We start from the raw sequence: 27,808 nt of genomic DNA, 5'->3' as shown, positions 1-27,808 counted from the left end.
TGGGTGAGTTGTGGGGGGGGGGGGCGGTTCTGTAATTTTTTTTGTTTTAGTATTTCAGCATGTGTAGGTTTGTGATATGGTGGTGGGGATTCATAGGTAAATACTAGGCTATCACTCTACAGACTATTACAAGCCTAGCCAATAACCAGAGGTCAGAATCAAACCTTGTGTATGTGAGGTAAAGACCCAAACCATTATGCCAAACCCTCCCTGTGTACTGGTAACATAGGTGCTTAAGGAGCAAGAGGTTTGTCTTCAGTTTTAATATGTATCTACACCTGCCCAAAACACAGGAAAAACTGTTGCAAAAACACAAACAGGCTCTGGTTAACAAAAACAGAGTTTATTTCCACAAACAGAAAGCTGGTAAGCGCTTTCGTCCTGAACCACAGAACTTCATCAGACCCTCAGGGTTAACCAGTGGATTATCGGCTTGTGTCTTTGGTACGAATGTACAATTTTACAACAAGTACGAAAGTACTACTGAGTTTCTGGACACGTTGGTGGCCTGTTTGTGTTTATGTATCTACACCTCTCAAAACTGAGTTCTACATCAGATAACAAGTATCTTTTTTTCCAACAAACATCTTTGTTAAATTACCACATATAGCATAGACAATCTTACATTTATATAAATGAAAAACAAACAAAATGACACCACTTTAGTTGTAAACATTATATATCACAGATACCATTGAAACAACTGTAGTTGCAAACATTATACATCTCGTAAAACCTATCCAGTCATTGCCAGTTAAGCATTATATGGCTCATTGAAATCCTGCCTCTTAAACTTCGTTCCTTCTCTGCATATATTGTTCCCACAATTCCCATTTTTTTCCTATGTAGTTTGCGCCTTCCCTTTTCTAAAGATCCCATTTCCAGTTGTTTTATCTCTGTTACTATATTCTCTACTTCTAGTAAAGTTGGTCTAGACTTTCATTTCCATTTTCTAGTAATTGCTTTTTGGTAGCCACCATAATTAGACTCTGCAAGGCTTTACTATGTCTAGGCAATTCCATTTCTGTATCATAGCTCAAAAAATCATCTCCCCAGTCAATCCAATCTGCTCACCCAACATGTCTGACAGAGCAGTCTGCAGGGAATCCTTAAACTCTGCCAGCTCATTACACTCCCAAAAAATATGCTCCCAGCCACCGCTTTCTTGCCCATCACACCTCCAACATTTGCTATCCACCTGAGGAAAAACTCTTTAGTGTCTAATTGGGGTATAAAAATGCCTATGTAAACACTTCAGGCAAAGATCCTAAATCTTCTAGACATTGTTGCATATTTGGAAGATATACATATATCCCCCATTGTCTCTTTGTGAATTGCTTATGCAATCTTTCTTCCCAATCCTTTCTAAGCTCATCTGATTGTTTTTTTTATAATTATCATGCAATGTTTTATATGCTTTACTAATTATTCTTTTTTTAACTACAACTTCTGTTTGAGTCTATTAAAAACTCTACCAGTGCTGGTCTTTCATTTATAAGCCTGTATTTCTTTTCCTTTGCCTATACTCTGATATCAGTCCTTGATAGGGAAGGCAGTCTCTAACCCGAAGTCCCAATAAATTCTTGGTTTCCTCCCATTCTATTACCTTTCCCTTTCTAGTTATTTGCTCCCAATACCTTGGTTCTTTTGCAAGTTTTCTCCAATAAATTCCAGACCCATCTTTCCTTATTATCTGTATCCCTAACCACAGTCATCCCTATTGACAAAATCTCTTTTCTCCATTCTCATGCTGGTTTAGTTCTTAGAACACTCCCTGCTATTTTATGAATATAATACTCTGTATGATTATTGTTATTCTCCTTAAGAGTCTGCATCCAAAATCCCAGTCTCTCCTTATTTCTTGAGCTTCCCCCTGTATCATCATCATTCCTTTGCACTTTGAATTATAGTTTTCTGCTTGTGCTATGTATAAGAGCCTTTACTGTGCTGCTCTAAAATACCCCCTCAAATTGAGTAATCCTAGTCCACCTTGTGCCAGTCCTGGTTGAACTTATTCACTATACTTCACTCACCCTCTGCAACCTAGATCATACTTCACAATCCTCTCCAACCTCCTACTCCACTCCTTTTTGTTTTCCCTGCTACCTTACTTTATTTAATTCATCCTTGCAGACCTTTCCCCTACTTCTTTCCTCCCTACTCGCTTAAGCTAACTGAAGACACCCTACATGCACTGTTCTTATAATCTCCTTCCCTCCAGCCTTCTTCCTTCTATAACCATACAATGAACACCTCTCTCATAATAAGACATCACTCAGTTTCACCTCACTGTCTCTAATCATGTAATCTCTGATATCCCTTTAAATATCTTATTAGAACTGTCTCAGGTCTCATTTACCACAGACTAATCTATGTAACAAATAATATGACTGTTGAATTTTTCCTCACATATTCTCTTCAGCTCATGTTATTCTTTTTCATTGCACTCTACTATGAAACGTGCTTTCTGCTTTTCTCATTACAACATTTTTTCACTTGTTTTGTAGAGTGACATGATACTTTGTGGTTTACAATATTTGCACTTGCTGTTTTGCAATGTAACATGATACTTTATGATTGAAGATATCTGTACTTGATTTTTCAAATATTGTGGAGCTTTTCTCCCCAGGTCTTCAGCGAAAATGGGACTTTCTGGCCCATTCTGACTTTCCCGGTAAACAAATGCCAAATAAATAAATATAACACACTCCTAGTTGATGTAGTAGCTGCAGTTCACAGGTTAAGACAACAACACAGTATCTTGTTAGTGTTTACATTGTCCTTTTATACAGGTTTCAAACAATCAGTTCTGTACTTTCCAGTCAATAAAATTTTCCAGAAACAATTTCAGCCATTTATACAGGCTTTCAGACTATCCTGATATTTAAACATGGAGTACATGCTAATTTTCTAAGATTAAGCAGCTTCACCTAAAGGCAGCATCAACGTTACTATTTTGCATAAGAGAAATATCCACGTCTTCATTTCATCAAACAGTTATAAAGCACGTTTTTTTCACAGTTATCTTTGCTTACACTTGGGGGACTAGTATTGTTACTTGTTTGTTCCTGTTTGGGAGTTTTATACCTTAACAAGCTTCCTAATGATCACCGGTAACTCATTGTTATAAAGGTGCTCTGCCACTTAACTGCTCTTGAATACTTAAAGGAAAACTATATTTCTTAAACATCTTTATTAAATTATCCCTTAAGACATAGGCAAATATACATAAACATAAAAGAAAACAAATATTAACATGGTTTTCCTTTCACTTAACATTATACGTCACATATCTTTTATTTTTTATAATTATCATCAGTCCAATATTGCATAATTTGCTCAATCCTGAAGGCCTCACTTATCCTTGCCTTAAATATTATTCTACATGTATTGTTCCTACATTTTCCATTTATTTATATCTAATTTGCTCTTTCCCTTGTCTGAATATTCCTTTTCCTGTTTTTTTTTTTTATCTTTTTATAATATTCAATACTTCAGATACAGTCAGTTTAAACTTTGATTTCCATTTTCTAGTAATTGCTTTCCTGGCAATCAACAGAATTAAACTTACGAAGGCCTTACTGTATGCAGGCAATTCAAATCCTGTGTCCCGACTCCAAAGAAAACTTTCTTTAGCCATGGCCATTTGTTCACCCAATATTTCTGACAAAGTACTTTGCAAGGAATTTTTAAAATCTGCCAACTCGTTACGCTCCCAAAATGTATGTTCCTCATCACACCTCCAACATTTGCTACAAACCTGAGGAAAAATATTTTAAGTCATCTTGGGGTATAAAAATACCTATTCAAACACTTCCAAGCAAAAATCCTAAACCTTTTGGACTTTGTTAGATACTTGGGGGCTATACATATGTCCTCCTATTGTTCCCTTGTAAATTGCTTTTCCAGTCTCTGTTCCCAATCTTGTCTAACCTGCTCTGAATAATTTCTATAGTTATCATGCAATATTTTATAAGATCTACTAATATCCCTTTTTAACACCAGTTTCTATTCTATATTCAACTAAAAACTCTGGCAGAACAGGTCTTTCACTTAGGAATCAACTATTTCTCTTTGCCTCTACTCTGATAACAACCCCTTGATGGGGAAGACAGCCTCTAGCCTGCAGTGCAAACATCTTCTTAGCCTCATCCTAGTGTATTACATTTCCCTATTTATTTGCTTCCTATACCTCAGTTCATTTGTCAGTTTTTTCCAGTACATTCCTGCCCCCTCTTGCCTGTTTTCTATACTCATACTTGTAGTCATCCCTATTGGCAAAATCCCTTTTCTCAGTTCTTGTGTTGCCTTACTTCTGAGAACACTTTCTGCTGCTTTATGAATATAATATTCTATATGGTCATTATTATTCTCTGTAAGGATCTGTGTCAAAAAATCCCATTCTCTCCTTTTTCTTAACCCCCCATGCTCCAGCATTATCTCTTTTCACTTTGAATTACAATTTTCTGCTTATGTTTTATATATATATAAGCCTTAACTGCGTAGCTCAGAAATAGCCCTTTAAATCAGATAATCTGAAAAGTAAAGGGTAAAAAGATCACAAATACAAATCATTCAATAAGAACTTCAAGAAAAATTCAGTCAAAAGTTTTCACTGTGTGATACCTTAATCCACTTATAATGGAGACCCATGGGATATATGCAAATGACCTGCTTAAGGACATGAAATGTCTGAGCTACATGGCTTCTGAATATCCATGACTATTTTTTTTTACCTTTCTTAAATCATTATTGTTACATTCAAGTCAATAAAGCCAAATCCTACTAGCTCTGGACATGCATGTTTTGGCCTTTTCATTGACCTCATTAGCAGAGCATAAGAGGATGTTTGGCTATACCTCAGAAACACAGAGTCTTTAAATGCAGCTACTGCCCATAAAGGTTAAGGTGCCTGCAAAATTCCCCAACTAATATTTGAAGTAAAGTGGAAAAGGTCACAACACAGACAAACCATTCAGTAAAAACTGCAAGAAAAATCCAGCCATGCTAGAATTTTCACTGTGTGATAGTTTAAACCTCCTATAAAGGAGGTCCACGGGATATATGCAAATGACCCATTAGGACATCAAATATCTCACCTACTTGACTTTTTAACTTTTTAAGTCTCTATGGATACATTCAGGCCAATAAAGACAAAGCCCAGTAACTGCTGACATGCATGCTTTGACCTTTTTATTGATCTCTTCAGCACAGCTATGTGGATAGTTTAGCTATGTTTCAGAAACATAGGGTCTCCAAACCAGTTGATGCCAATAAAGAATAAGGTACCTGCAAAATATCTCAACTAACATCCAAACCAAAGGGTATAGAAGTCTCACAGACAAACCATTCGGTAAAAACTGCAGGAAAAACCCAGTCAAGCTAGAGTTTTCATTGTATGGTGCCTTAAACCTCTTTGGCCCTCTTCAAAAGGAACCTTGATGATTGGATGGGAAAAAGGAAATTTACCCCGGGAATCACGGCAGTCACCCTGCTAGATAGGGGTCCAGGAAAGTAAATATTGTGGGAAGAAATAGCCAGGGAATTGTTATGGCTAGGCTTGTATAGGCCCTAGGGCCGATAGCCTAGTACCAACCTATGAACCTTCTGTAAAGGAAGCTCATGGGATGTATACAAAGATCCTGTAACGGCATTAAATTTCACAGCTACATGGCTTCTGAATGTCCATGACTATTTTACTTTTTAAGTCTTTACGGTTACATTCAGGCCAATAAAGCCAAACCCCACTAGCTGTGGACATGCAAACATTAATGACATACAGTGGGATGTGTGATTTACAGTCCAGCCACAAGTTTAACAAAGTCAGCAAAAGTCCAATCTTTCTCAGTCACTTTTTTTTTGCAAAGTCATATTTCACAAATGTGACCAATCCCATTCAAGTTCAAGGCACTCCTGATTCTTTCAATCATCTCCTGTGTTTTTTCTGTCTCCCAAGCATTTTCATTTGGAATGTTGGAAAAGCTTTCACTGGCAAAGTCTCTATGAGCTTTTTTGCCAGAAGAATGAGAAGCAGTAGCACTGATCCCTTCTCTTTGCTGTCTCACTTTTTGTTGAATAAACTTTTTTTTATTTCTACCATAGCCTGCTCTGCATCAAAATGTTTTTGATCCTTCAGGAAAAAATATTTTGAATGTAGAAAAATGGTTTGCAAACCGTCAGCTTCTATTAAACCCCAACAAAACTAAACTGCTCATCGTTCCCCCCCATCTGCAAATCCTCCTCACCATTCTTTACTATACGTTCCAACAATGGAGCCAGGGAATTGTTATGGCTAGGCTTGTATAGGCCCTAGGGCCGATAGCCTAGTACCAACCTATGAATACAGATGGATACAGCAGCTTTAATCTCATACCTTTGACATTCCCTGATTGCTGGGATAACTTTGCTTCTCTGCTGCCTGGTGTACAGTGAATAATCATTTTCCAAAAATACTCTGTCTACGATTTTTAATACTTTTCTCTTCTGCAACAGTTTTCTCAGTGTCAGCTCTTTCTGCTGGTACAACTGAATCTTTACTAATATAAGTATTGGCTGCTTTCCCATGGTCAGGGTTGGTGCAAACACTTGATGTGGCCTTTAAATTAACAAATCCTGATGTGGAATATCAGTCCAGTTGGTGATGTGTGCTTTTTTATTTATTATTTATTTATTTTTACATTTGTTTACTGGGAAAGTCCGACTGGATATATATCCATTTTCAGTGGAGGCCCATGGAGAAAAGCTCCAGAAAGCAGAGTGCAAATACATTAGGAACAATAGAAACATTTAGAGATAAGTATAATATGCAGTTTTCAGTAGGGTTACAAACATAGATAAAACATAGTAGACAACATCAAAATCATACGGCTTCAATTTCAGACAATAATACACACACTTATGGGCTAAGTCCCTTCAAGAATTCATACACTTATTAGAGTATATGATTGAAATGTTTAGGGAGAGTTTGCAAGAACAGCAGGTGGTGATTAGTTGGGGTTTAAGCAGGGACACTGCCAATGCTGTTGAAAGTGTAGTTTGAGGCTTTTTTTGAACTGGGTTAAGGAGGATTGGTGAGTAAGTTTAGCAGGTAACATATTCCAAGTTTTGCCTACTGAGTTGGCGAATAGAGAGTCCCCAGCCAAATGTATGCTCTTAGTTGCTTGTACCGACAGTTTGTCAACAGAGAGTAGTGACCTCAGGTTGCTGTATTTTTTTTTTTATTTAACATTTGTTAACCAGGAAAGTCTGATGTGGAACTAAGCCCGTTTTCAGCGGAGGCTCGGGAAGAAAGGCTCCACATGGATATTCATCAAACCATACAGGTTGCTCTATGGTTTGATGATCTTATTTAGTGCTGGTGTTTTTTCGGGTTGATATAGTATTTTGTGGGTTATTATAAGTTGGTTGTATCGGAGAAGACTGGGCCACTCCAGCCATCCTAGTTGAGTTAGGTTGATACAATGGTGGGTCCTAGAGGTAGCACCTGTAGCAAATCTAGCAATATGGTTATAACAATTAGCAAGTTTGGTAAGGGTGGCATGGTTAAGGTTAGTGAAGAGGGGGGAGGCATAGAGGAGGGTAGATAATAGGTGGGACCGAGCGATAGTGGTTCTTGCAAAAGGAGTGAGGAAGAGTTTGATCCTGTACAGGGAGCCCAGTTTTATGTTGATAGATTTGATGGTTTGATTGACATGGATATTATATTTTAGGGCATTATCGACTGTGACGCCCAGGAGTTTTGTTTGAGTATCTGGGGATATAATAGTGCCATTGTTGGAACTTATAGTAAATAATGGTGAGGATGATTTGCAGGTGGGAGAAAAGATGAGCAGTTTAGTTTTGTTGGGGTTTAATAGAAGCTGACAGTTTGCAAACCATTTTTCTACATCATTGAAAGTATTCTGGGTTAGGGTAATAAGCTCAGTTGAGGAGGAGGTGGTACATATTAAAGTAGAGTCGTTCGTGCATTGAATGCAGGTGGCCTTGGGAGTGATGGTGGGTAGGTTATTGATAAAGACTGAGAAGAGTAGTGATCCTAGTATGGAGCTTTGGGGGACTCCTAGAGTAATGGGTAGACGTGTGGATAGGGTATTCTGCCATAAAACTGCTTGTTGTCTATCAGACAGGTAAGATTGGAACCATTTAATAGAGCTACTATTCAGTGACAGTTCCTTCAGGGTACGGAGAAACAGTTGGTGATTGTCCATATCAAAGGCCTTAGAGAGATCTAGGAAGAGAGCTGAGGTAAGTTTGTTATTGTTTCGGTTGATGTTGATAGAGTTAAAGAAGGATAGGAGGGCTGATGTTGTGCTGTGGTGTGGCCTAAAACCATGCTGAGAGTTGGCCAGTAGTCTATTTTGGGTGAGATAGTGCATTAATTGGTTGTGGACGCACTTTTCCCTAATTTTGGCCAGTGGTGATAGTATGGCTATGGGACGGAAGTTTGAGAGGTCTAAAGAATTACATCCTTTGTGAAGGGGAATGACATGGGAAACCTTCCAGAGAGCGAGGATAGTGGCTTCACTCAAGGTGCGGTTTATTATGATCGAGACAGGGTATGCAATGGCATCTGCCCCTTTTTGTAAATATTCTGGTGGGAGGAGATCAGCTGCCAGGGTAGTGGCTTTAAAGGAGTTTTGAAAGGAGCTGGTGGGGGTAGTTGGCTAGCTGTGACTGGATGGTTTTGGTAAAAAAATTATTAATGATGTTAGCAGTTTCCTCTGAAGTTTTAAGGTCACAAGTTGAGGGGGTGGGGGGGGGTAAGGTTTGGCCAGGGTGGAGCAGTCTGTTTATGCCTGTCCAAACTTTTTGAGGTTTGTTCTGGTGTTTTTGCTGAAGGTGGTGATAGAAGTTTTTTTTGTCTAACAATGTGGCTTTCTTGGTATCATTCCTTAGTTGTCAGAATTGAATATGGTCAAGTGGGGCTTTGGAGGTGCGCCAATTGTCCCATGCTTTATTTCTTGCTATGATTTTGGTTTTGGTTACTTTTGAGAGCCAGGGGTCGGTCTTAGTTTTGGCTCTGAGGGTGCGGATAGCAGCATGGGAATCTAGAATGGAGAGGAATTTAGAATTAAAATAGTCTACAGCATCATCTAGTGGAAGTTCTTTAAGTATGGCCCAACTGCATGCTCTGAGTTCATTCTGAAAGTCAGTGGAGTTAAAGTTCTTGTTGTTTCTGATAGATTTATATAGAATTTGGTGGTGGTTATCTACTTTATGCTTAATGATGTAAGTGAGTAGGTGGTCACTTATATCATCTGGGAGGGCAGCCATGTTATACAGGTCTGGGTGATTGTTGATAAGAATCCAGTCCAGGAAACTACCTTTGTACTTGGATTTGTTTATTCTGGTGGGTGAGGATACAAGTTGGACATAGCTGTGAAGGTTTATATGGGTGGTGGGAGATTCAGAGAAACAATTGTTCCAGTCAATATTGACGTCTCCTAACACCATAGTTCTTGGGGGTATGTGTTGGAAATCTATTGGAGGAAGTCTTCTAGGGTATTTGCATTATTGCCAGGAAGATATCAATGCAGGTAATGAATATAGATTTTCATTTGTTAAGTTGTAGTTTGCTAACTAGGGCTTCTGCATTATTGAACAAGGGGGGTTGTTGTGGGCCTAGTGGAGGGCGACTGGTGTTTCAGTCTAGTCTAAGTATGTTGTACCCTGGTGGGATAACCTCATCATTTTAAGTTCCTGGTTTTAGCCAGGTTTCTGTAAGACATAGCACATCAGGTGAGTAGGTGGCTAGAAGGGCAAGAAGATTATGGACCTTGTTGTTAATATTCCTGATGTTTTGGTGACAGGTCAGGAGAGAGTTAGGAGACCTTGAATTTGTCCATATGTTGAAGGTGGTAGTGGGCTGAGGAGCTTATGGGAAGGGTGGGTCCAGGGTTAGGGTGGATGTCTCCATCCCTCATCAGAGTAAATTGTACAGTGATTATTAGTTTCAGCTCTTTACTTATTATTTTATGATAGTATCTAGTTTTGGGGGAGATGGACCGTGGTCTAGTTAGTTGGTGGTTGTTAAAAATTGAGAGGACAGGTTTGTAGTGAGCTAGGGTTGGTCTGATTCACTCAAGGTGGGAGCAAAGATGGTATGAGATATGGGGTGGTGAAAGCCAAGATAGGGCTGGTTTTCATAGATGGTGAGGAGATTTAGCCCCAGGCAATATAACTGAGAGGAACATAATTGATCTCATCTTGATAGTAGTGGTACTTGGTAAGGAATGCGGGTAGAGAATTAAGAGGGTTGCTGGCAGGAAGGGGTGGTGTATGGAGGTGTGGGTAATCTATGATAGGTTGTAGGAGGGGGGAGTGGTTTATTGGGCTTAAATTTAGCACTAGTGGGGGCGTGTGGAATTTGGGGGCAGAGTGGGGCGTGGAGCAAGCCACAGCGAAGCGAGGGCGAGCAGAGCTATACCAAACTACAAGGATTTCCAGGGTCTGTGAGTATGCCGGCTTAAAGAATACAACTTTACAGTGTTTTTACTTAGTTATTTTTAAAGTGAGCTGCAATTTACTCAATTTTACTCAATTCTTTTAAAAGTGAGCTGCGTTTTACTCAGTATTGTATTAAACAAAGTTTGTAGTTTAGCCAGACAATTTTACTGACTGTTGGGCGTAAGCCAGCTTTTAACCTGAATTTTGTGCAGATATTTATTTCTTTAGCAACTGTGAGATGAAGTAAGCAGGGGGAACATGTTATACAGGCTGTTTGTGCTGTAGAAGTTTATTTTATTACTTATTACAGTAGCCTGACTAGTAGGGTTGCCACCTTTTCAAATGCCCAAAGTGGGACATTTTTTGTAGAAACATCAGATTTTGCAGGGCAAAACATACCCACGGCCAGTACAAAGGACAGAAATTCACTTTTTTTGCCAGAATAAAAACTTATTCTTGTAGCATTTGAGTTGCTTATTCTGTTTATTATGATATTTAGGTGTTTCAGGTACAAAATAACTTTTTTATGCAACTATTACAGAAAATATAGGGAATATTTTTGTCCTAAAATCTCTGGACATTTGCCATATTTTCAATTTTTTTGCAGGACACAACTGCTCAAAGAGTGACTGTCTCTCACAAAGTGGGACAGGTGGTAACCCTACTGACTAGGGAGTCTAAGACTGTTAAGCTGTCTTTCACTATAGACCCTAGGCTAGCCGTAGACCCACTTCAGCCAAGCAATCTTTTGGCACAACAGTTATACTTAAGATATAGACCTTGCAGTCCTTTTCCTTAGCGAGGGATAGTGCAGGAATGCTTTTCTTTTAGTTTTCAGGATGATGGTTTATTTTCAGCACAGACTGAGCCATTCGCGGTAAGGACAGGTGGGGTGGAAAGACCTGATAAGGTACATAGAGTCAGTACATGGATTCTATATGGAACATAGCTAACATAACAGCATTATACATTCAGGCAGGGCATTCATTAATATTAGTAGTATCACAGCTTCTGCATTTCTCTATACTCAGTTGCAACTATCAGTCAGAGCAGTAGTTTACAGCACAGGCAAGTTGAGTGAATTTTACACAGCTTTTCCTATGTGGTTTTATGCTATCAGTAGTTACAGCATTAAGGCAGTACAGCTAAATCCACTTGCTAAATGCTAGAAATCACTTCTGTTCATGATTCCTGAACCAGCATAATAGTATAAGGAAGCAAACTATGTCGCCAAACTTATAATGTTAAAATGACCACATGCAGTCAATAAATATGCTTAGAAAATCACTCCTGGCTAGCAAACTTTACAGGTAATTCCACTCGTTTTTCTAAACATTCTACTGGTTTGGTGAATTAGAAAATCATTGCTATACACGCCACTTAGCTTTTTTAGTTGTTTCTTTACCACATAATCAGTGAAAAGCACTAAAAAAAACAGTTCATAAAGGTAATGCAATCTATTCCAACTTCTCTGGTACTGCAGAAAATGTCAGGTTTTCTCTGCTTGCTCCTACTTCTAACTTTACCATTTTTGAAAACAGCTCTTTCTGAGAAGCTTCATACTCAGCCAACCTTTTCTTCATTTCATCCTCTGATTTTTGCAGTTTTATCAGTTCATCTGAATAGCTACTTAAAGCTTCTTCTAGTTTTCCAGTTGATATATTCCTTCAATGTAACGTATATTTTGATTACCTCTTATTATATTTGATTTATTTTTTCCTGTAGATTATTGGAAGCCATCTCTTGCACCAAAGTTGAAGCTTGAAATACCTTTTGCTGAACAGCTGCAGGATTCTTTCCAGCCATTTTTTTTCTCTTCATCTTTTCTGTTTTTTCTTTTGGGTTCTCTAAATTTATTCATTGCTAGAATACAGTGTACTTACTAGTCATTAAATGTATTTTATCCAATATGACATCTTCACTAGCTGTTATTTCTCAGTTTCGGCTTATACATTGGCAGAGCTGTAATTAGGATGTTGATCGGTGTGCAACTATCTTGAAAGTACAAGGACAACCATATTTTAAGATAATACTGGCTGCAGCCATTCTAAAACTTCAGGGGTTATTTGTGAATGATTGTAGAGAATTTCCTGTGCTCTGTTACAAGGGGACAGAGTGAAAGTGAAGGAAACTTTGACAGAAAAGCAGTTAGCAGGAGTGGCTATGAAGAAATGTAAGCAACCTAGATCTTTTGCTGCTCATTCTAAGAATGGAAGGCTGCTCAGGAGAAATTGAAGATAATCTGTTTAAAAAATGCTAAACATTATTATATTCCACACAGACTGTGACAAATACAGAGACTGTATTCAAGATACTTCTAGTCAGTAGGTAATCAGAGAAACGTCCAGAGATATCCAAGAAGGTGTCTCCACAGACATTTCCAAAAGCAGCAACTACTAGGCAATAAGTTGTTCATGTGACTGTAAAACATCTTGATAATCTAATTCTGAAGAGACTATATCTGTATCGGTTCCTACTACATCAGCATCAGAAACACAGACAAAAGTCTCTCCCAAATACTGCAGGTATGGCTAAGTCTTTAAAAAGACAGCAAGATACCCAGATAGTAGCAATGACTAAAACGTATTTTTGGATTTTATTTTGATTAGTGTTTCAGCTTTATATATTGTAGATTGAAATGTCCTTGTATTTAAAAATAAATCAGTATAAATAACGTTTCCTGTGGTAGTAGTGCCAAAAATGTAGTGTAATCAAATGTCTATGTCAGCTTACTTGAGACATTTTATCTTTTAAAAAAATGAATGTATATTTTTTAGTAGTCTGGCACCTCTGGACTATGTGAGAAATTAGAAAATACTTTCATGTTATATTCTCTGAAATACGTGCTGATGATCAGACCAACAGCAAAAAATGACACTAGGCTTTCTAGCTGTAAACAGTTCTAGTAATTATCACTATCAACCTCCTTTTCTCTCATTTTCTACATGGGGTCTGGGTGTCATGTCAACTCTTGCCACCTTTCTCAATTCAGTGCCACTCTCCTACATTCAACAGTAATGCCTGATTGTCACAGATCTGCTCTTGTGTAATCCATTCATCTCTTGACTGGACATCCTCATTTCTTCTTGCTTTACTCCTGTCTTTCCCCAAATGATCTTCTGATTTTCTGCACGTGACCAAAACAGTGTAATCTTTTGTCCTTGACCTTCTCTGCAATTGGGGCTATTTTTGGCTTCTGTTCTGATGTCTTCATTTCTTCATGTATCCCAACAGTGTGCATCCTTCTGCCAGTCTCATGCACTTCATCTCTATCACCTCAATCTTCCTGGGCTGCTCTGCCCAAGTTGTGTGCCACAGAGAAGTACTGGTCACACCACTTGTTTCTACACTTTGTTTTTCAACTTCTTTACTGAAAGAAAATCACTTTGTTTTTCCACCTTCTTTAATGAAGTGAATGACGCTAAATAAAATAAATACACTCACCAGAAAATGAGTTTATCAAAACTTTAACACTTTTGTATTTTTAAACACCATTATTAAATTATCACTTAAGACATGGATACACATGCATTAACAGAAAAGAAAACAAACCATAATATTTTTTCATGCATTATATAGTGCATATATGTTTTCTTTCTTTATAACAACTGTGATACACTGCAACATTACATATATTGCATAATTCCTGCCTTCTTTGAAACCTCACTTCTTCTGAACATTATTCTGCACATATTGTTCCCACAACTTCCATTTATTTCCACGTAAAGACCTCACCTCCAGTTCTTTTTTCTGTTTAACAATACTCAATACTTGAATTACAGTTGGTTTAGATTCTGATTTCTATTTTATAGTAATTGTTTTTGGCAGCAATAGCATTAAACTTAATAAAGCCTTACTATGTGTAGGCAATTCAGATCCTGTGTCCGGGCTCGAAAAATCACTTTCTTAGTTATAGCAATTTGCTTCCTCAATATTGTTAACAAGAGTACTCTGTAGTGTAGTTTTAAAATCTACCAACTCATCACACCCCCAAAAACATGTTCCCAGTAATCTCTCTCTTTCACAACACACCTCCAGCATTTGCTATCTACCTGAGTAAATATTCTTTGAATTCCCCTTGGGATATAAACATATCTATGCAAATACTTCCAAGCAAACATCCTAAACATTCTAGACTTTGTTGCATATTTGGGAGCCATAGATGTGTCCTTCTATAGTTCCTTTGTAAATTGCTTTTCAAGTCTCTTCCTAGTCTTTTTTAACCTCCTCTTTTCTGACCTCTTCTGATTGATTCATATAGTTATCCCATAATATGTTATATGCCCTACCAATTATCTCTGTTTAACAGCAGTTTCTTTTCTATACTTGACTAAAAACTCTACTAGAGCTGGCCTTTCACTTGACTGCCCTATCATTTTCTCTTTGTAGCAATTTCATATTTAATAAACCAAGACTTCATTAGAATCTGATGATGTCATGGTCTATTAAAGATGTGAGCACTAAAGTTTTGATGGATGTGTTTTTTATTTTACTTTTTTAAGCTTCTTTGGCATTCTTTTGTCACACACTACCCATGCCACTTTGTGCCAGTTGACTTCATCCCCTCTGATTCTAGCTTTAATCTTGCCGTTCAGACTTCTCTGTTGCTCAATCACAACTCCCAGATACTTGAAGGTATTAACCTGATTCACTGTCTCCCTCTCTATATCATTTTTCAGCTACTTCTGATTTTACCCTTTTGCTGTTATGACCACTGTTTTCTCTGCACTCATTTTCATCCCATAGGTCTTCAGTTTGCATTCTATTCCCAAATCATTTACTGAAGTTCATCTTCAGAGTCTGCTTGTAGTATCATATTGTCTTAAATGGAAACTGCAGCTTTTTGATCTGCCCCATGCAACCTGTTTGCCAGTGTACTCCGTCACCAGCATGAACAGAAATGGGTTCAGAACTGAACCTTGATATACACCCGCAGAGTAGTCTTTATAATCTTGGCCTATGTCCCACAGCAGTGCTGTGATGATGAGAAAGAGGGCATTCAGGTAGCAGTTGCAGGATCTTCTGTTTAAAGCAGGACAAAATGAGATGATGATAATGGGGGGGGGGGGGGGGGGTGCCTGAATGCTATTATTGGGACAGACAGACAGAACAGAGTATGAGGACTTCCTGGGTCCACTTCTGTGTGACAACTGTCTACATGGTTTGCCAAGAGAAATCGTCACAAGGTCACATACAAAAGTGGTCAATATACAACTCTGGTAGACTTTCTCCTAGGAAGGAAAGGACACAAGGGTAAAATTGGTGACTGCAGTCATCCCCCAGCATAAACCACTGGTGGCCATAATCAGCTGCAATCAAAGTGATTCAAATTCAAAGAAACTTTATTGTCATTTAGGAAACACAAGTGCTACCTAAATGAAATTTCGAGTGTCAGCTCTTTCACAGGAGAAAAACACAAAAAGACAGACATGATAGCTATTAAAGAATAAACAATAACTATAGTACAAAACTAAATATCTAAGTAGCTGTTGCACATGCTTGTACACTATTTACTGCACTGGACAACACTGACTACTAGATAATTAACACATGAAAATAAAAGTACACTATACACAGAGGTGATATTAGGTGATATTGCACATAAGGAAGTGACTGGAATTGCACTTAAATGAGAATATATTAATTTTAGTCTGCAATAAATAAATAGAATTACTGTATGGAAAAAAAAAGAATGAGAGCGTAACAATCTATTATGGTTTTGATACATCCAGATTTATGTCTGCATTAATGAGTCTTATTGCAGTTGGACAAAAACTGTTCATGAATCTAGAGGTCCTGCAGTGGATACTCTGTAACCTTCTACCAGAAGCAAGTTTAGTGAACCAACCATACGCTGGATGAGAAGTGTCACTCAGTATTTTGTGGGACCTCTTTTTACATCTCAGTTCAAAGAGCTCCTGTAAGGTAGGAAGACCAGTGCTCACAATCTTTTCTGCTGTTCTTATTATTCTTTGCAGTTTCTTCCTTTCGGCCATTGTGCTGTTACCGAACTATACAGTGCAGTTGCTGGTGATAATGCTCTCGATGGCTCTTCTGTAGAAGGCAATTAGAGCATTCATAGAGAGCTTTGTTTTTCTCAGCCTTCTTAGAAAGTGTAGTCGCTGGTGGGCTTTTTTTAATTAGCTGGCCTGTGTTTGTACTCCAAAAAAGATCCTCTGATATATCTAGTCATATATGTAGTCAGTGGTCATAGAAGGCTCTAAGTCAACAAAGACTAGGCTGACTAGGGTGAAAACACAGGATTTCAAGGAAATACTCAAGGCTCTAGCACTATGGGAAGAAGAGGAAATAGGTGGAGCCAAAGAAGTATGTGACACTGACAGCAAGTGTGAAAACTGTTACTGATTTGACTAAAATTTTTAGCTCTGTTCCTCTTAATCCCTCCTAAAATGGGTGACTTTTGGAGAAAAGGTGGTGAATTACATTTAATAAATAATGGCAATAATTAAGAATTATAGACTTTTACTTCAGAAAATGTGTATTAACTCGCATTCTGTTATTCTGTCAGGGTCTTGGGTTAACAGTACTAATATTTTAAAAGTGTCCCTGATTATTTCTTGATTTGTCCCTGATTCTGTTAAGAATTGTCCCTGATAGGTTGAGGGCTATCTATGGGAATACGGTACACAAGGAAAGACGGTGCTGGAATGCAGAACTCCAGGAAGTTATCAAAAGAAAGAAACAGTGGAAGAAGAAGCAAGAAAAACAGACTTATAATGGTCTAATATCTAACTGTGTTTTTAATTAAAGAAAACATAACAGGACCAAAATAGAATGCTGTTAGCATGTTATAGGATCACAGGAAGTTACTAGGCTATTGGCTCTGAGGCCCTTATAAGCCTATCCAAGAGTTTAGCCCATGTTTAGACAAGTCTGCACCCAAAAACCCTGTCCAGCAGAACACAAGTGGAATCCCAGGGGTGTATTTTTTGTTTCCCATCCAATTATCCAGGTTGCGCTTAAAAAGGGATAATGAGGTACTCTGCTTGATGTGGAGGAGTCTATTCCACAGATGGGGGAGTCTCTGTCACACAAATCTGTCCCGCCAACAAGTCCTATTGATGCCACAGACGAGGTTGAGGTCATATGTGTAGGTTACTCGAGTGGAGCTTGACTTGCGGATATGCAGCAGTCCCATCAAGGCGGGGTCTGAGATTGCTTTGTTTGCCAGACGGAGGTCACCTCTGTGGAGTCTGTGTGAAACTGAGTAGAGGGACAGGGCTTTTAGCCTATCTGTGTACGCATACCTCTCAACTTCTTAGTGCAAGAAATCTGGACAAAGCCAGACAAAGTGGGGTGGGGGTTACAAAGGACCAAAAATAGGGACATATTTTAAATATTGCTGTTATAAACCCAGAAAATTGCTAGAGTAACAGGGTTTGTTTTAACATACATTTTCTGAAGGATTTTAAGTCTGAAACTCAAACGCACATCATTAATTAGTGACTTCAGTCCTCAGATCTTCACAGTGATTTGCCAGAAAACCATAAATTTTATGAGGAATAGAACAAAAATATGACCCCAAAATCTGGACATTCTGCAGAAATCTGGACAGTTGAGAGGTATGGCTAGATGTCTGAGGCCCTGGATTCTCCTGGTGAGGAACCACTGTGGTCTCTCCAGCTGCTGCATGTGCATTGTGAGGTATATGCCGAAGCGGGTGTTGTACTCAATAATTGGCCTTGTAAGGGAAGAATACAGGGATGTTATGACCTCCTTGTCCCAGGATGAGATACCCTTACTTATGAGATGGGCCATGTAGAAAGCTTTCTGTACAACGGAAACAACATGGTGGTCAAAAGTCAGACTGCTATCAACCTGGGTGCCCAAATCTCTCATGACTGATTGCATGCTTAGGACATTGTTATTAATGTGACAATATGTGGGGACATCACCCTCCTCAAAGGGGATGATGACGCATTTTTTGGCATTCAGCTTGAAGCTATGTTTCTGCCACCAGTCATTTGTTTGGGTGAGACCCACTTGGAGGATTCCACATCACTTGGGGAATTGATGACTGTGCCCAGCTTGCAGTTATCTGCAAACTTGGTCAACCATAGCCCACTGGTTTTGGCCTGCACCTCAGTGAAGTATATCCCGAATAACAGAGGCCCCAAGACCAATCCCTGGGGTACACCACTCGTTACAGGTCTACTGCTTGAGGTGGCTTCTATTTTGATTAGGTGGGTTCTATCAGTGAGCCAGTTTGCTACCCATCTGGTAACATATGGATTGATGCCTAGTTGAGAGAGTCTATTATGCCCAAGTGGGGAACAGTGCCAAAGGCTTTGGCCAGGTGAAGGTAGGTGGTGTGCACCGTCTTCCTCACGTCCATAGCTTTGGTGACTGTCTCAAAGAAGTCGACCAGATTTAACAGACATGACCTCTCCTTGACAAAGCCAAACTATGTGGGGGTTGAGTGTTTGTAGGTTGCCAATGTCCCTGTTAATGAGGTCCATGATAATCCATTTCATGGCCTTGCAGATCAGGCTAGTTAGGGTAATGGGTCTATAATTTCCCAGATCGGTGGATGCTCCACTTGTGTATAAAGGGATGACACTGGCTGTCCTCCACTTGGCTGGGACAAAGCCGGTACTCAGGCTTTGGTTGAATAGGGTGCCTAATGGTGCTGCAAGTTCATGCCTGAGATCATGTAGGATGCAGCCTGGGATATTATTGGGTCCCATGGAGGCTGTATTTTTTTTGCCTTTGAGAGGGCAGTGATGACCTGTTCCCTAGAGAAAAAGGGAGGGGGGCAGGTACTGGGGATGTCTTGATTTACTGATGGGGGGGGGACAGAGGGGTGAAGTTTTCACTAAATCTGTCAACCAGTTGGTTGGCTATATCTACAGCATTTGTGTATGTGGTGTCCTTGACCACCAGTTCTGAAGAGATCTGGTTGCTTCCTTTGAGATTGCGGACATATGTGAAGAAGGCCTTATGACTGTCTCTAGTAGATGTGGCCAATTTGGACTCAAAGTTGGCTTTAGAGGATTTCACTAGTGCTCTTATTTGCTTGTTCAGGCTAAGGAGACATTGTTTCCAGTTGGACACCTACTCCTTCTTGATCCTGGACAGCATTGTTTTTCCTTTTGTTATATAGTTTATTTATTGCAGATTTCCGCCAGACTGGTTTACTCTTCCTTGCAGAGGATGATTTTGTCCTGTTAGGTATTCCTTATTCCATGCATCTGCACAAATGCTCGTATAGTACTTTGGTGTAGATTTGAACATTGGTGCCAGTTCCTACAGAGGGGAAGAGGTCTGTGAAGCTGTTTATACCATCCCTCAGGAGGTTATAATCAGCTTTGGAGAACTTTTTTTGTTTGAGCCTAGCTAGAGGAGGATGGGGGGGGGGGTCAGGGGACATGGTGACTTCAAAAATGAACACTTTATGGTCGGATCTCACCAGGGAGGATGATACTGTAGGGGTGCTGCAGTGGTTACTCATGTTGGTTAATACCAAGTCCAAGATACTATCACCTCTTGTGGGGATATCGACTAGCTGTTCCAAGGCATTTGCATTGATAAAATTGAGGAATCTCTGGGCATTTGTGTTCTGGCAAGAGTAGTTTTTTCGATCTATGGTTGGGTAGTTAATGTCACCCAGGATCAGGGTAAAGGGTTGAATCTTGATAGATTTGAAGAGGTCCAGATAGGTGGAGTTGGCATCTTGAGTCAAATTTGGGGGCCTGTAGCTAGTATGATTTGAATAGGGGTCTTGTCAATGGTTAACTGCATGTGGAGTGCCTCCTGTGCATCATATTGTTTGACCAGCCTGGAGGTGTGTGTATCTTTAATATATATTGAAACTCCACCTCTCCACCTCCTTTGGCTTTGTTGCCCACAATTTGGGGTCTGAATGTATGACAGGGTGAGAAAGCAGGTAAGGCTGGGGTGCTCTCTGCAGCTTTGAACCAAGTTTCTGTCACTGCACAAATGTCAGCATCTTCCAGGGTTGAGTGCTTGCAATGAGTGCAGTTTCATGTTTAGATGCCTAGCGTTTAGCAGCATGACCTTTAGTTTGCATTTTGTTGAAATTTTTATGTTGGTAGTATAGACCTTATGACTTTTCCTAAAAAAGGCACTATAGGGGAGGCAAGGGACTTTGCCAGAAGCTTGAAGCCAAAGTGAGACAGATGCAGGCCATCTCAAGCAAAGCATCATGGTCTGTTGATCATATCTTCCCAGGTTGTCAGGTACTAGATCCCCCTGAAATGACACCAGAAACTAAGCCAGTTTGTTAAAGTCAATCAATCATTTTCTGTTTGTATTGAGGCATCATTCTGGGTGATGGTAGAATGCTGCTTAAGGCTAGGGACATATCTGCCTGGAACACATATTCAGCGAGCTCAATCATGTCTCTCTTCATTTAGTTCTGGGAGGTATGTCTGAAGTCATTCACGCCAACATGGACTATGACAGACACATAACAGTACCTGTTGTTGAGAGACTGGAGTGCGTGTGTGATATGGTGGATTCTGGCACCTGACAAACAACTAAACTTGACTTTCTCCTTATCCAGCCTCATGACAGGCACATCTGTGTATCTCACAATGGAGTCTCTTATGACTAATATGTTGGGTTTATGGTTCGGCCTTAATGGTTGCAAGACACAGGTGTGTGGACTATGTTGTGTATGTGGTATGGAGGCTTCTGGAGTTGGCATGTGTTTTTGCTTCCAAGGTATCCTTTGTTTGGGTTTGTTTTTGTTGAGAACCTCTGCATATGTCTGTATGTGTTGTGTAGCTGTGGGTGGTGTTTGATGTGTAGTGATTGTGCAGACAACCTTCTCAGTGCCAGATATACTGGCTTGTTTAATCATAGCTCTCAACCTTCCATCTCCAAAATGAGGAACACCAGCACTCATAATGTGGAACAAAAACGGCTTACTAACAACTTCAATTAGGAAGGTCATAAGATGGTCAAAATATGCTGGATTTACTTACAAAAAGGATCTTTAAATGAATTAATATGATTTCTATTTAGCATGGATAGGAGTTAAAATATGTGGTAGACCCTTTCAATGTGGAATTTTGAGGAACATAAACTTATATTCCAAATGAGGTACTTTCCTCATAATGAGGTACATTTGAGAGTTATGCTGAATTTCTCAATATAAGCAAGTAATTTTGAGCTTAAACGCGAGTATGTTTTTTTTTTTCAAAATGCGGTACAAGCCCTGCACATGTCTAGAGTTGCCACAAGTGGTCAGCCTGTCTCTATAGAATGGAACCGTATGGTAAAATTAGTAAAAACAAAGTAGCATGCTTTAGCAGGCTCTTGTCTAGTCTGTCTACTTGCACGAGTCGCATAAAAAAGTAAAGCTTATATGGAAAGTATTTCGTGATAATTCACGCATGCTCAAAAATAGGTTTTAGAGTTGCATTGTGTCTTTGTGGACTTAAGAGAAAGCATATGACAGGGTGCCTAGAGAGGAGTTGTGGTATTGTATGATGAAGTCGGGAGTGGCAGAGAAGTATGCAAGAGTGGTACAGGATATGTACAAGGGTAGTGTGACAGCGGTGAGATATGCAGTGGGAGTGACAGATGCATTTAAGGTGGGATTACATCAAGGATCAGCTCTGAGCCCTTTCTTATTTGCACTGGTGATGGACAGGCTGACAGAGATCAGACAGGAGTCCCCGTGGACTATGATGTTTGCAGATGACATTGTGATATGTAGTGAGAGTAGGGAACAGGTTGAGGAGACCCTGGAGAGGTGAAGATATGCTCTAGAGAGGAGAGGAATAAAGGTCAGCCGGACTAAGTTGGAATATATGTGTGTGAATGAAAGAGAGGATAGAGGAATGGTGAGGATGCAGGGAATACAGTTGGTGAAGGTGGATGAGTTTAAATACTTGGAATCAACAGTTCAGAGTAATAGCGAGTGTGGAAGAGAGGTGAAGAAGAGTGTACAGGCAGGGTGGAGTGGGTGGAGAAGAGTGTCAGGAGTGATTTGTGACAGACGAGTACCAGTAAGAGTGAAAGGGAAGGTCTACAAAAGGGTAGTGAGACCAGCTATGTTATATGGGTTGGAGACAGTGGCATTGACAAAAAGGCAGGAGTCAGAGCTGGATGTGGCAGAGTTAAAGATGTTAAGATTTGCACTGGGTGTGACAAGGGTAGACAGGATTATGAATAAGTATATTAGAGGGTCAGCCCAGGTTGGACAGTTTGGAGACAAAGCCAGAGAGGCGAGATTGCGTTGGTTTGGACATGTGCTGAGGAGGGATGCTGGGTATATTCGGAAAAGGATGCTAAGGATGAAGCTGCCAGGTAAGAGGAAAAGAGGAAGGCCTAAGATACGGTTTATGGATGTGGTTAGAGAGGACATGCAGGTGGTTGGTGTGACAGAGCAAGATGCAGAGGACAGGAAGAAATGGAAACAGGTGATCCGCTGTGGCGACCCCTAACCGGGAAAAGCTGAAAGAAGAAGAAGAAGATTAGAACACTGTTCCACCAGATGCACAGTAGCAAGCATCACCCACATCCCGCCCAACACCCTCCGTGTGATGTTTACTGTTCGTCTACTTCTGAATAAACATAAGTAGACCTCTGTCAGTCATATGAATATGTAAAACATTGATTGCAAATTATAGCTTAATACATATATGTCGGAAGCCCAACATGGCACCTTCACTGTTTATATGTAATTTTCATACAAAGACAGAGAAACAAGCTAGTGGAACAGTCGTCGCTGTTTCTTACATTAAAAATCAGCAACGGAATGCAGTACATTTCAAGTACTACGCTTAAATCTTCATCCACACCTGTTTCAAGTGAACTATTGCAAATATAAATATATTGACATTACTTAATTGTTCAAAGCTAAAGGCTAGGAAAAAAGTTGTACATGCCTCATAAGTCATGCATGAAATGTTTGTAAAGAAATGTGGACAATTTAAATAAAGAAACATGGGGAGGTGCAGGGGGGCCTGGCCCCCTGCAAAAGCGATTACGGTGCAAAACTATTGTCATATATAGGACATATGTTTGAGGCCAGTAATCCTCTTGGTGAGGTACTTTTGTGGTCTTTCCAGCTGTTGGAAGTATCTTGTGAGGTACACCCCAAATAGGGCATTGTATGATGAGTCTAATGAGTGACAAGTAGAAGGGCACTATAACCTCTTTATTTCTAGATACGAACCCTTTAGTAATTAGATGGGTTTCCTAACTACTTTGGCAATATGATTGTCAAAGAAGAGATTACTATCTACCTGGGTCGCCAGACCTTTTTTGTCAGGAGTACTGCGGGTGTTTATACATAATAACAGAAAAATAAAATTAAAGCATGACATAACCAGGCCAACAAAACAATACTAAAGAGTATTTGGGGTAGTGCAGGGGGGTCTGTTAAGGCTACAGTTGTTGGCTTTAATTTTTCTTTTTTTACGCTCAGCATTCTGTCAAGCTCTGGTTGAAACATGTTGCCCTGGTTAACTTCTTGACACTGTGTAAATACTAAGTTTGTGCCCTGCTATGAAGTTTAATGATCTTCTTCTTCTGTTTAATAAAACAGAAATCCTCCCCGATAATGACAGTTTTCTTCAGTATATGCACATACTGAGTACTCACTGTGAATATTCATGGTTCCCTATCGAAATCTGCATGCCCTGTCCATCGGACATGATTACCCTGGTACGTCACACGACCTTCACCTGCCAATCACATTCACTACGCCCATTTCTGCGCAGAAATACCGGTGGGATATTGTTTTTGATACAAAGCCCAAAAATATTTGTGTCCATAGCTATCAGTAATCGAACATTACTGATTTTGCTTTCACATTCTGAAACTCTAGTACCTGGGGTTTTGATAACACTTTCCTCTTCAAAGATTATTATTATTAATGTCATTATTTGTTTACTCAGCTTCGCAACATGTTTATTGTCCCACTATCGTATGGCATACTAAAATTACAATTACTAATCTCCAACCACTCTACACTACTTACAAAACGGTCCATCCAGTTTAGTGGCAGCTGCAATTGTTCCATATCGCGAGAAATTGTAGTGCGACTTGCAATCCAGAGCACCGGAAGACGGAAGTGTAAGTTAAAAATCAGGAACAATATGTTTGTGTGAAGTCAGACGCTGTTTATTAAGCAATAGTGCTTCGATTTTTGTTTTATAGTTTGCTAGGCTAATTAGTAAATACTTTTCATTTTTTACCGGCTTTGACTGTGTGAGGTTTGGATAATGTGTATTGACTGTGTCCAGAAAGAGTATCCCAATAGGGTAAGTAGTGGTATCAATCCTTGTATGTTGTGGATCTGTCAGTATCAGAATGTTGACATCTAATTTTTTTAAGCAAGTGTCAGGCGTGTATGAGAAGTTCCACAGTCGGAATAATTTTAATCTAGTTTTAGGTATAGCCAGACATCCTTCACCCACATGTGCAATTGCAAATTTTGTGGACCACTGACTGACAGTATCCGCTGAATTCTCGAAAGCTACCTTCGGCTGTATATCAGAAATGCTCCATAATCTGAATAGTTTTTACTTAGTGTAGTCAGGCGCACATTGTCCATGGTACAGTATACAGACTGATTTTGATGTTATATATTTCTGTGACTCTCACCAAGGCGAGTTGGCGAAATTCAAGTGTATTAACCCGCCGCCACCGAGTTCGCGCAGGAATGGGCATGCCCGCAGTGATTGACATGCCGGAGGGCGGGGATTAACAACAGCAATGTGCCGTGATTGACACGCAATGCAAATATAACGGTAAATTCCACTAGCATCTTGACAACCGTGAAACAGAATAAGCAACAAAAATGCTACAAGAATAAGCTTTTATTTAGGCAAAAAAGTGTATATTGGCCTTTGAACAGTGCTAGGGGTTGCCTTTTCAAATGGCCAAAGTAGGGTTGCCACCTTTTCAAATGCCCAAAGTGGGACATTTTTGGTACAACCGTCAGATTTTGCAGGGCGAAACATATGCATGGCCAGTACAAAGGACAGAACATCAGTTTTTTGCCTAAATAAAAGCTTTTTCTCATAGCATTTTAGTTGCTTATTCTGTTTCTTGCAACATTTAGGTGTTTCAGATACAGAATAACTGTTTTATGCAACTATTACATAAAATACAGGAAATAATTTTGTCCTAAAATCTCAGGACATTTGCCATTTTTTCAAATTTTTTGCAGGACACAACTGCCCAAAGAGGGACTGTCCCTCGCAAAGTGGGACAGGTGGTAGCCCTAGGCCAAAGTGGTACATTTTTGGGACGTACATCAGATTTTACAGGCCAACACATACCCACGGTCAGTACGAAGGAAAGAACTTTTTTTTTGCCTAAATAAAAGCTTATTCTTGTAGCATTTTAGTTGCTTATTCTGTTTTATTTTTTATAACATTTAGGTATTTCAGATACAGAGTAACTGTTTTATGCAACTATTACATACAATATAGGACATAATTATGTCCTACAATCTCAGGACATTTGCCATTTTTAATATTTTTTGTCAGGATACAACTGCTCAAAGAAGGACCGTCCCTCGCAAAGTGGGACAGGTGGTAACACACACTGCTAGACTTTGAAACTGCTAGACTAAAAGGTCGTGTATTACCGTGCATTTTCTGAAACTGAAATGCCTATATTATTCAGTGAATTCGGTTCACACTTGCTTAACACGAGAATCCAGAAAACCAAAAGGGGAATGGTGTGGGATGTTTTTCGGTTAGTGTGATGTTCCGCTTTCAAACGACAGGTGTTCACACTTTCAGTATGTTTATACTTTTGAAGATGGTAGTGGTTGTGTTGAGATGCACTATCCCATTATTGGATAACAAACTAACATCCTACCATAAAAAATATATAAAATAAACAATTATTTGTATTATCTCCATATCTCACTGTTATTGCTTTAACAATTAACTAATTTATCACTGTCTCTGCATTTTCTGTGTTTCTACAAAAAAAAATAATCTTTGTTTTCCCGCCTTCCTCGACTAGTTTAGACCAGTATACAGGCATTGCTGTATTCTGGGCTGTGGTGTAGTTCATAGGTTCGTACTAGGCTATCTGTCCAAGGGCATTTATAAGCCTAGCCAGAGTGTGTGTGGCTTTCACCACCGCTTAGGATGAGAATACTACGTCCTTTTAGGGTTTAGTTTACTGTGCCTCTGTCTAGTAGTGACACAGAGATGACCCCCGGGGAAAACCTACGATCTCCCATCCACTCGTCGAGATTTCTCTTGAATAGAGTCAGTGAGGGGCTCTGCCTAACATGGACTGGGATTCTGTTTCAGAGTGTAGGGAGCCTCTGGGTTATGAATCTGTCCCTCCAGCACGTCCTATTTATTTCTGTGTTGAGGTTTAAGTCTCTTGTTCTCGTGGCTCTGATGGATTTGGATTTTCTGAGGTGGAGCATGTCCATTAATTCCGGATTGGACATGGCCTTGTACGTCAGGCACAGATCACCTCTGAGTAGGCGGTATGCGACTGAATAGAGCTGGAGTTTTTTCAGTCGGGCAGCATATGACATATGTTTAAGACCCTTTATCCTCTTGGTGAGCAACTTTTGGGGTCTTTCCAACTGCTGCAGGTGTCGGGTGAGATACATCTCAAATGGGGCATTGTACTCAATCAGTGGCCTGATAAGAGAAGAGTACAGGGGCACAATGACCTCTCTTGATCTAGATGTGAAACCCTTTTATGATAAGGTGGGCAATATAGAAGGTCTTCCTAACCACTTTGGCAATGTGAGTGTCAAATGAGAGGTTACTGTCAACCTGGGTCCCTAGGTCCCTGATTACCTCTTCCGTACTTAATGGATTACCACCTATGTGGTAATTTGTCGGTACCTTGTTTTTCCCAAAGGGTATGACTATACATTTTTTGGCGTTCAGCTTAAGGCCATGGCTCTGGCACCAATTATCCGTTTCTATGAGGCCTTTCTGAAGGATGTTTGTGTCCGCTGGAGTATCAATTATGGCGCCCAGTTTGCAGTCATCTGCGAACTTTGTCAGCCACAATCCTCCTATGTTTGCCTGTACCTCGGAAAAATAAATGCTGAACAAGAGGGGTCCCAGGACTGAGCCCTGTGGGACACCGCTTGTGACTGGCTTAGAGTCTGACATAGCTCCAGCAACTCTGACCCTATGGGTTCTGTCCTTGAGCCAGTTTGCAACCCATCTTGTGACATATGGGTTTACATTTAAGCTGGTGAGTTTGTCTATGATGCCCGAGTGGGGTATTGTGTCAAAGGCTTTTGCAAGGTCAAGGTAGGCTGTGTGAACTGCCTTACCCTCATCAATGGCCTTAGTGACTGTTTCAAAAAAGTCGACCAAGTTCAAAAAGCAGGATCTGCCCTTGACAAAGCCAAATTGGGTAG

General features: G+C 39.8%; 1 protein-coding gene across 1 annotated transcript in view; it reads left to right on the top strand.

Moving 5' to 3' along the window:
* Positions 1–24,538: 24,538 nt before the first annotated feature.
* The window catches only part of CHURC1 (churchill domain containing 1), a 578,504-nt gene continuing 575,234 nt past the window's right edge, over positions 24,539–27,808 (top strand). Inside the window, exon 1 of the mRNA XM_044073776.1 lies at positions 24,539–24,707. Within this exon, the coding sequence (XP_043929711.1) occupies positions 24,669–24,707 (39 nt within the window). The 5' untranslated portion in view covers positions 24,539–24,668. The remainder of the gene's footprint in view (positions 24,708–27,808) is intronic.

This window comes from Protopterus annectens, chromosome 6.part0 (genome assembly GCF_019279795.1).
Source record: "Protopterus annectens isolate FY-2018-M chromosome 6.part0, PAN1.0, whole genome shotgun sequence".
In the NCBI taxonomy this organism is placed as follows: Eukaryota; Metazoa; Chordata; order Ceratodontiformes; family Protopteridae; genus Protopterus; species Protopterus annectens.
The sequence above is the reverse complement of the archived record's forward strand: the minus strand, read 5'-3'. Positions and strand labels throughout refer to the sequence as shown.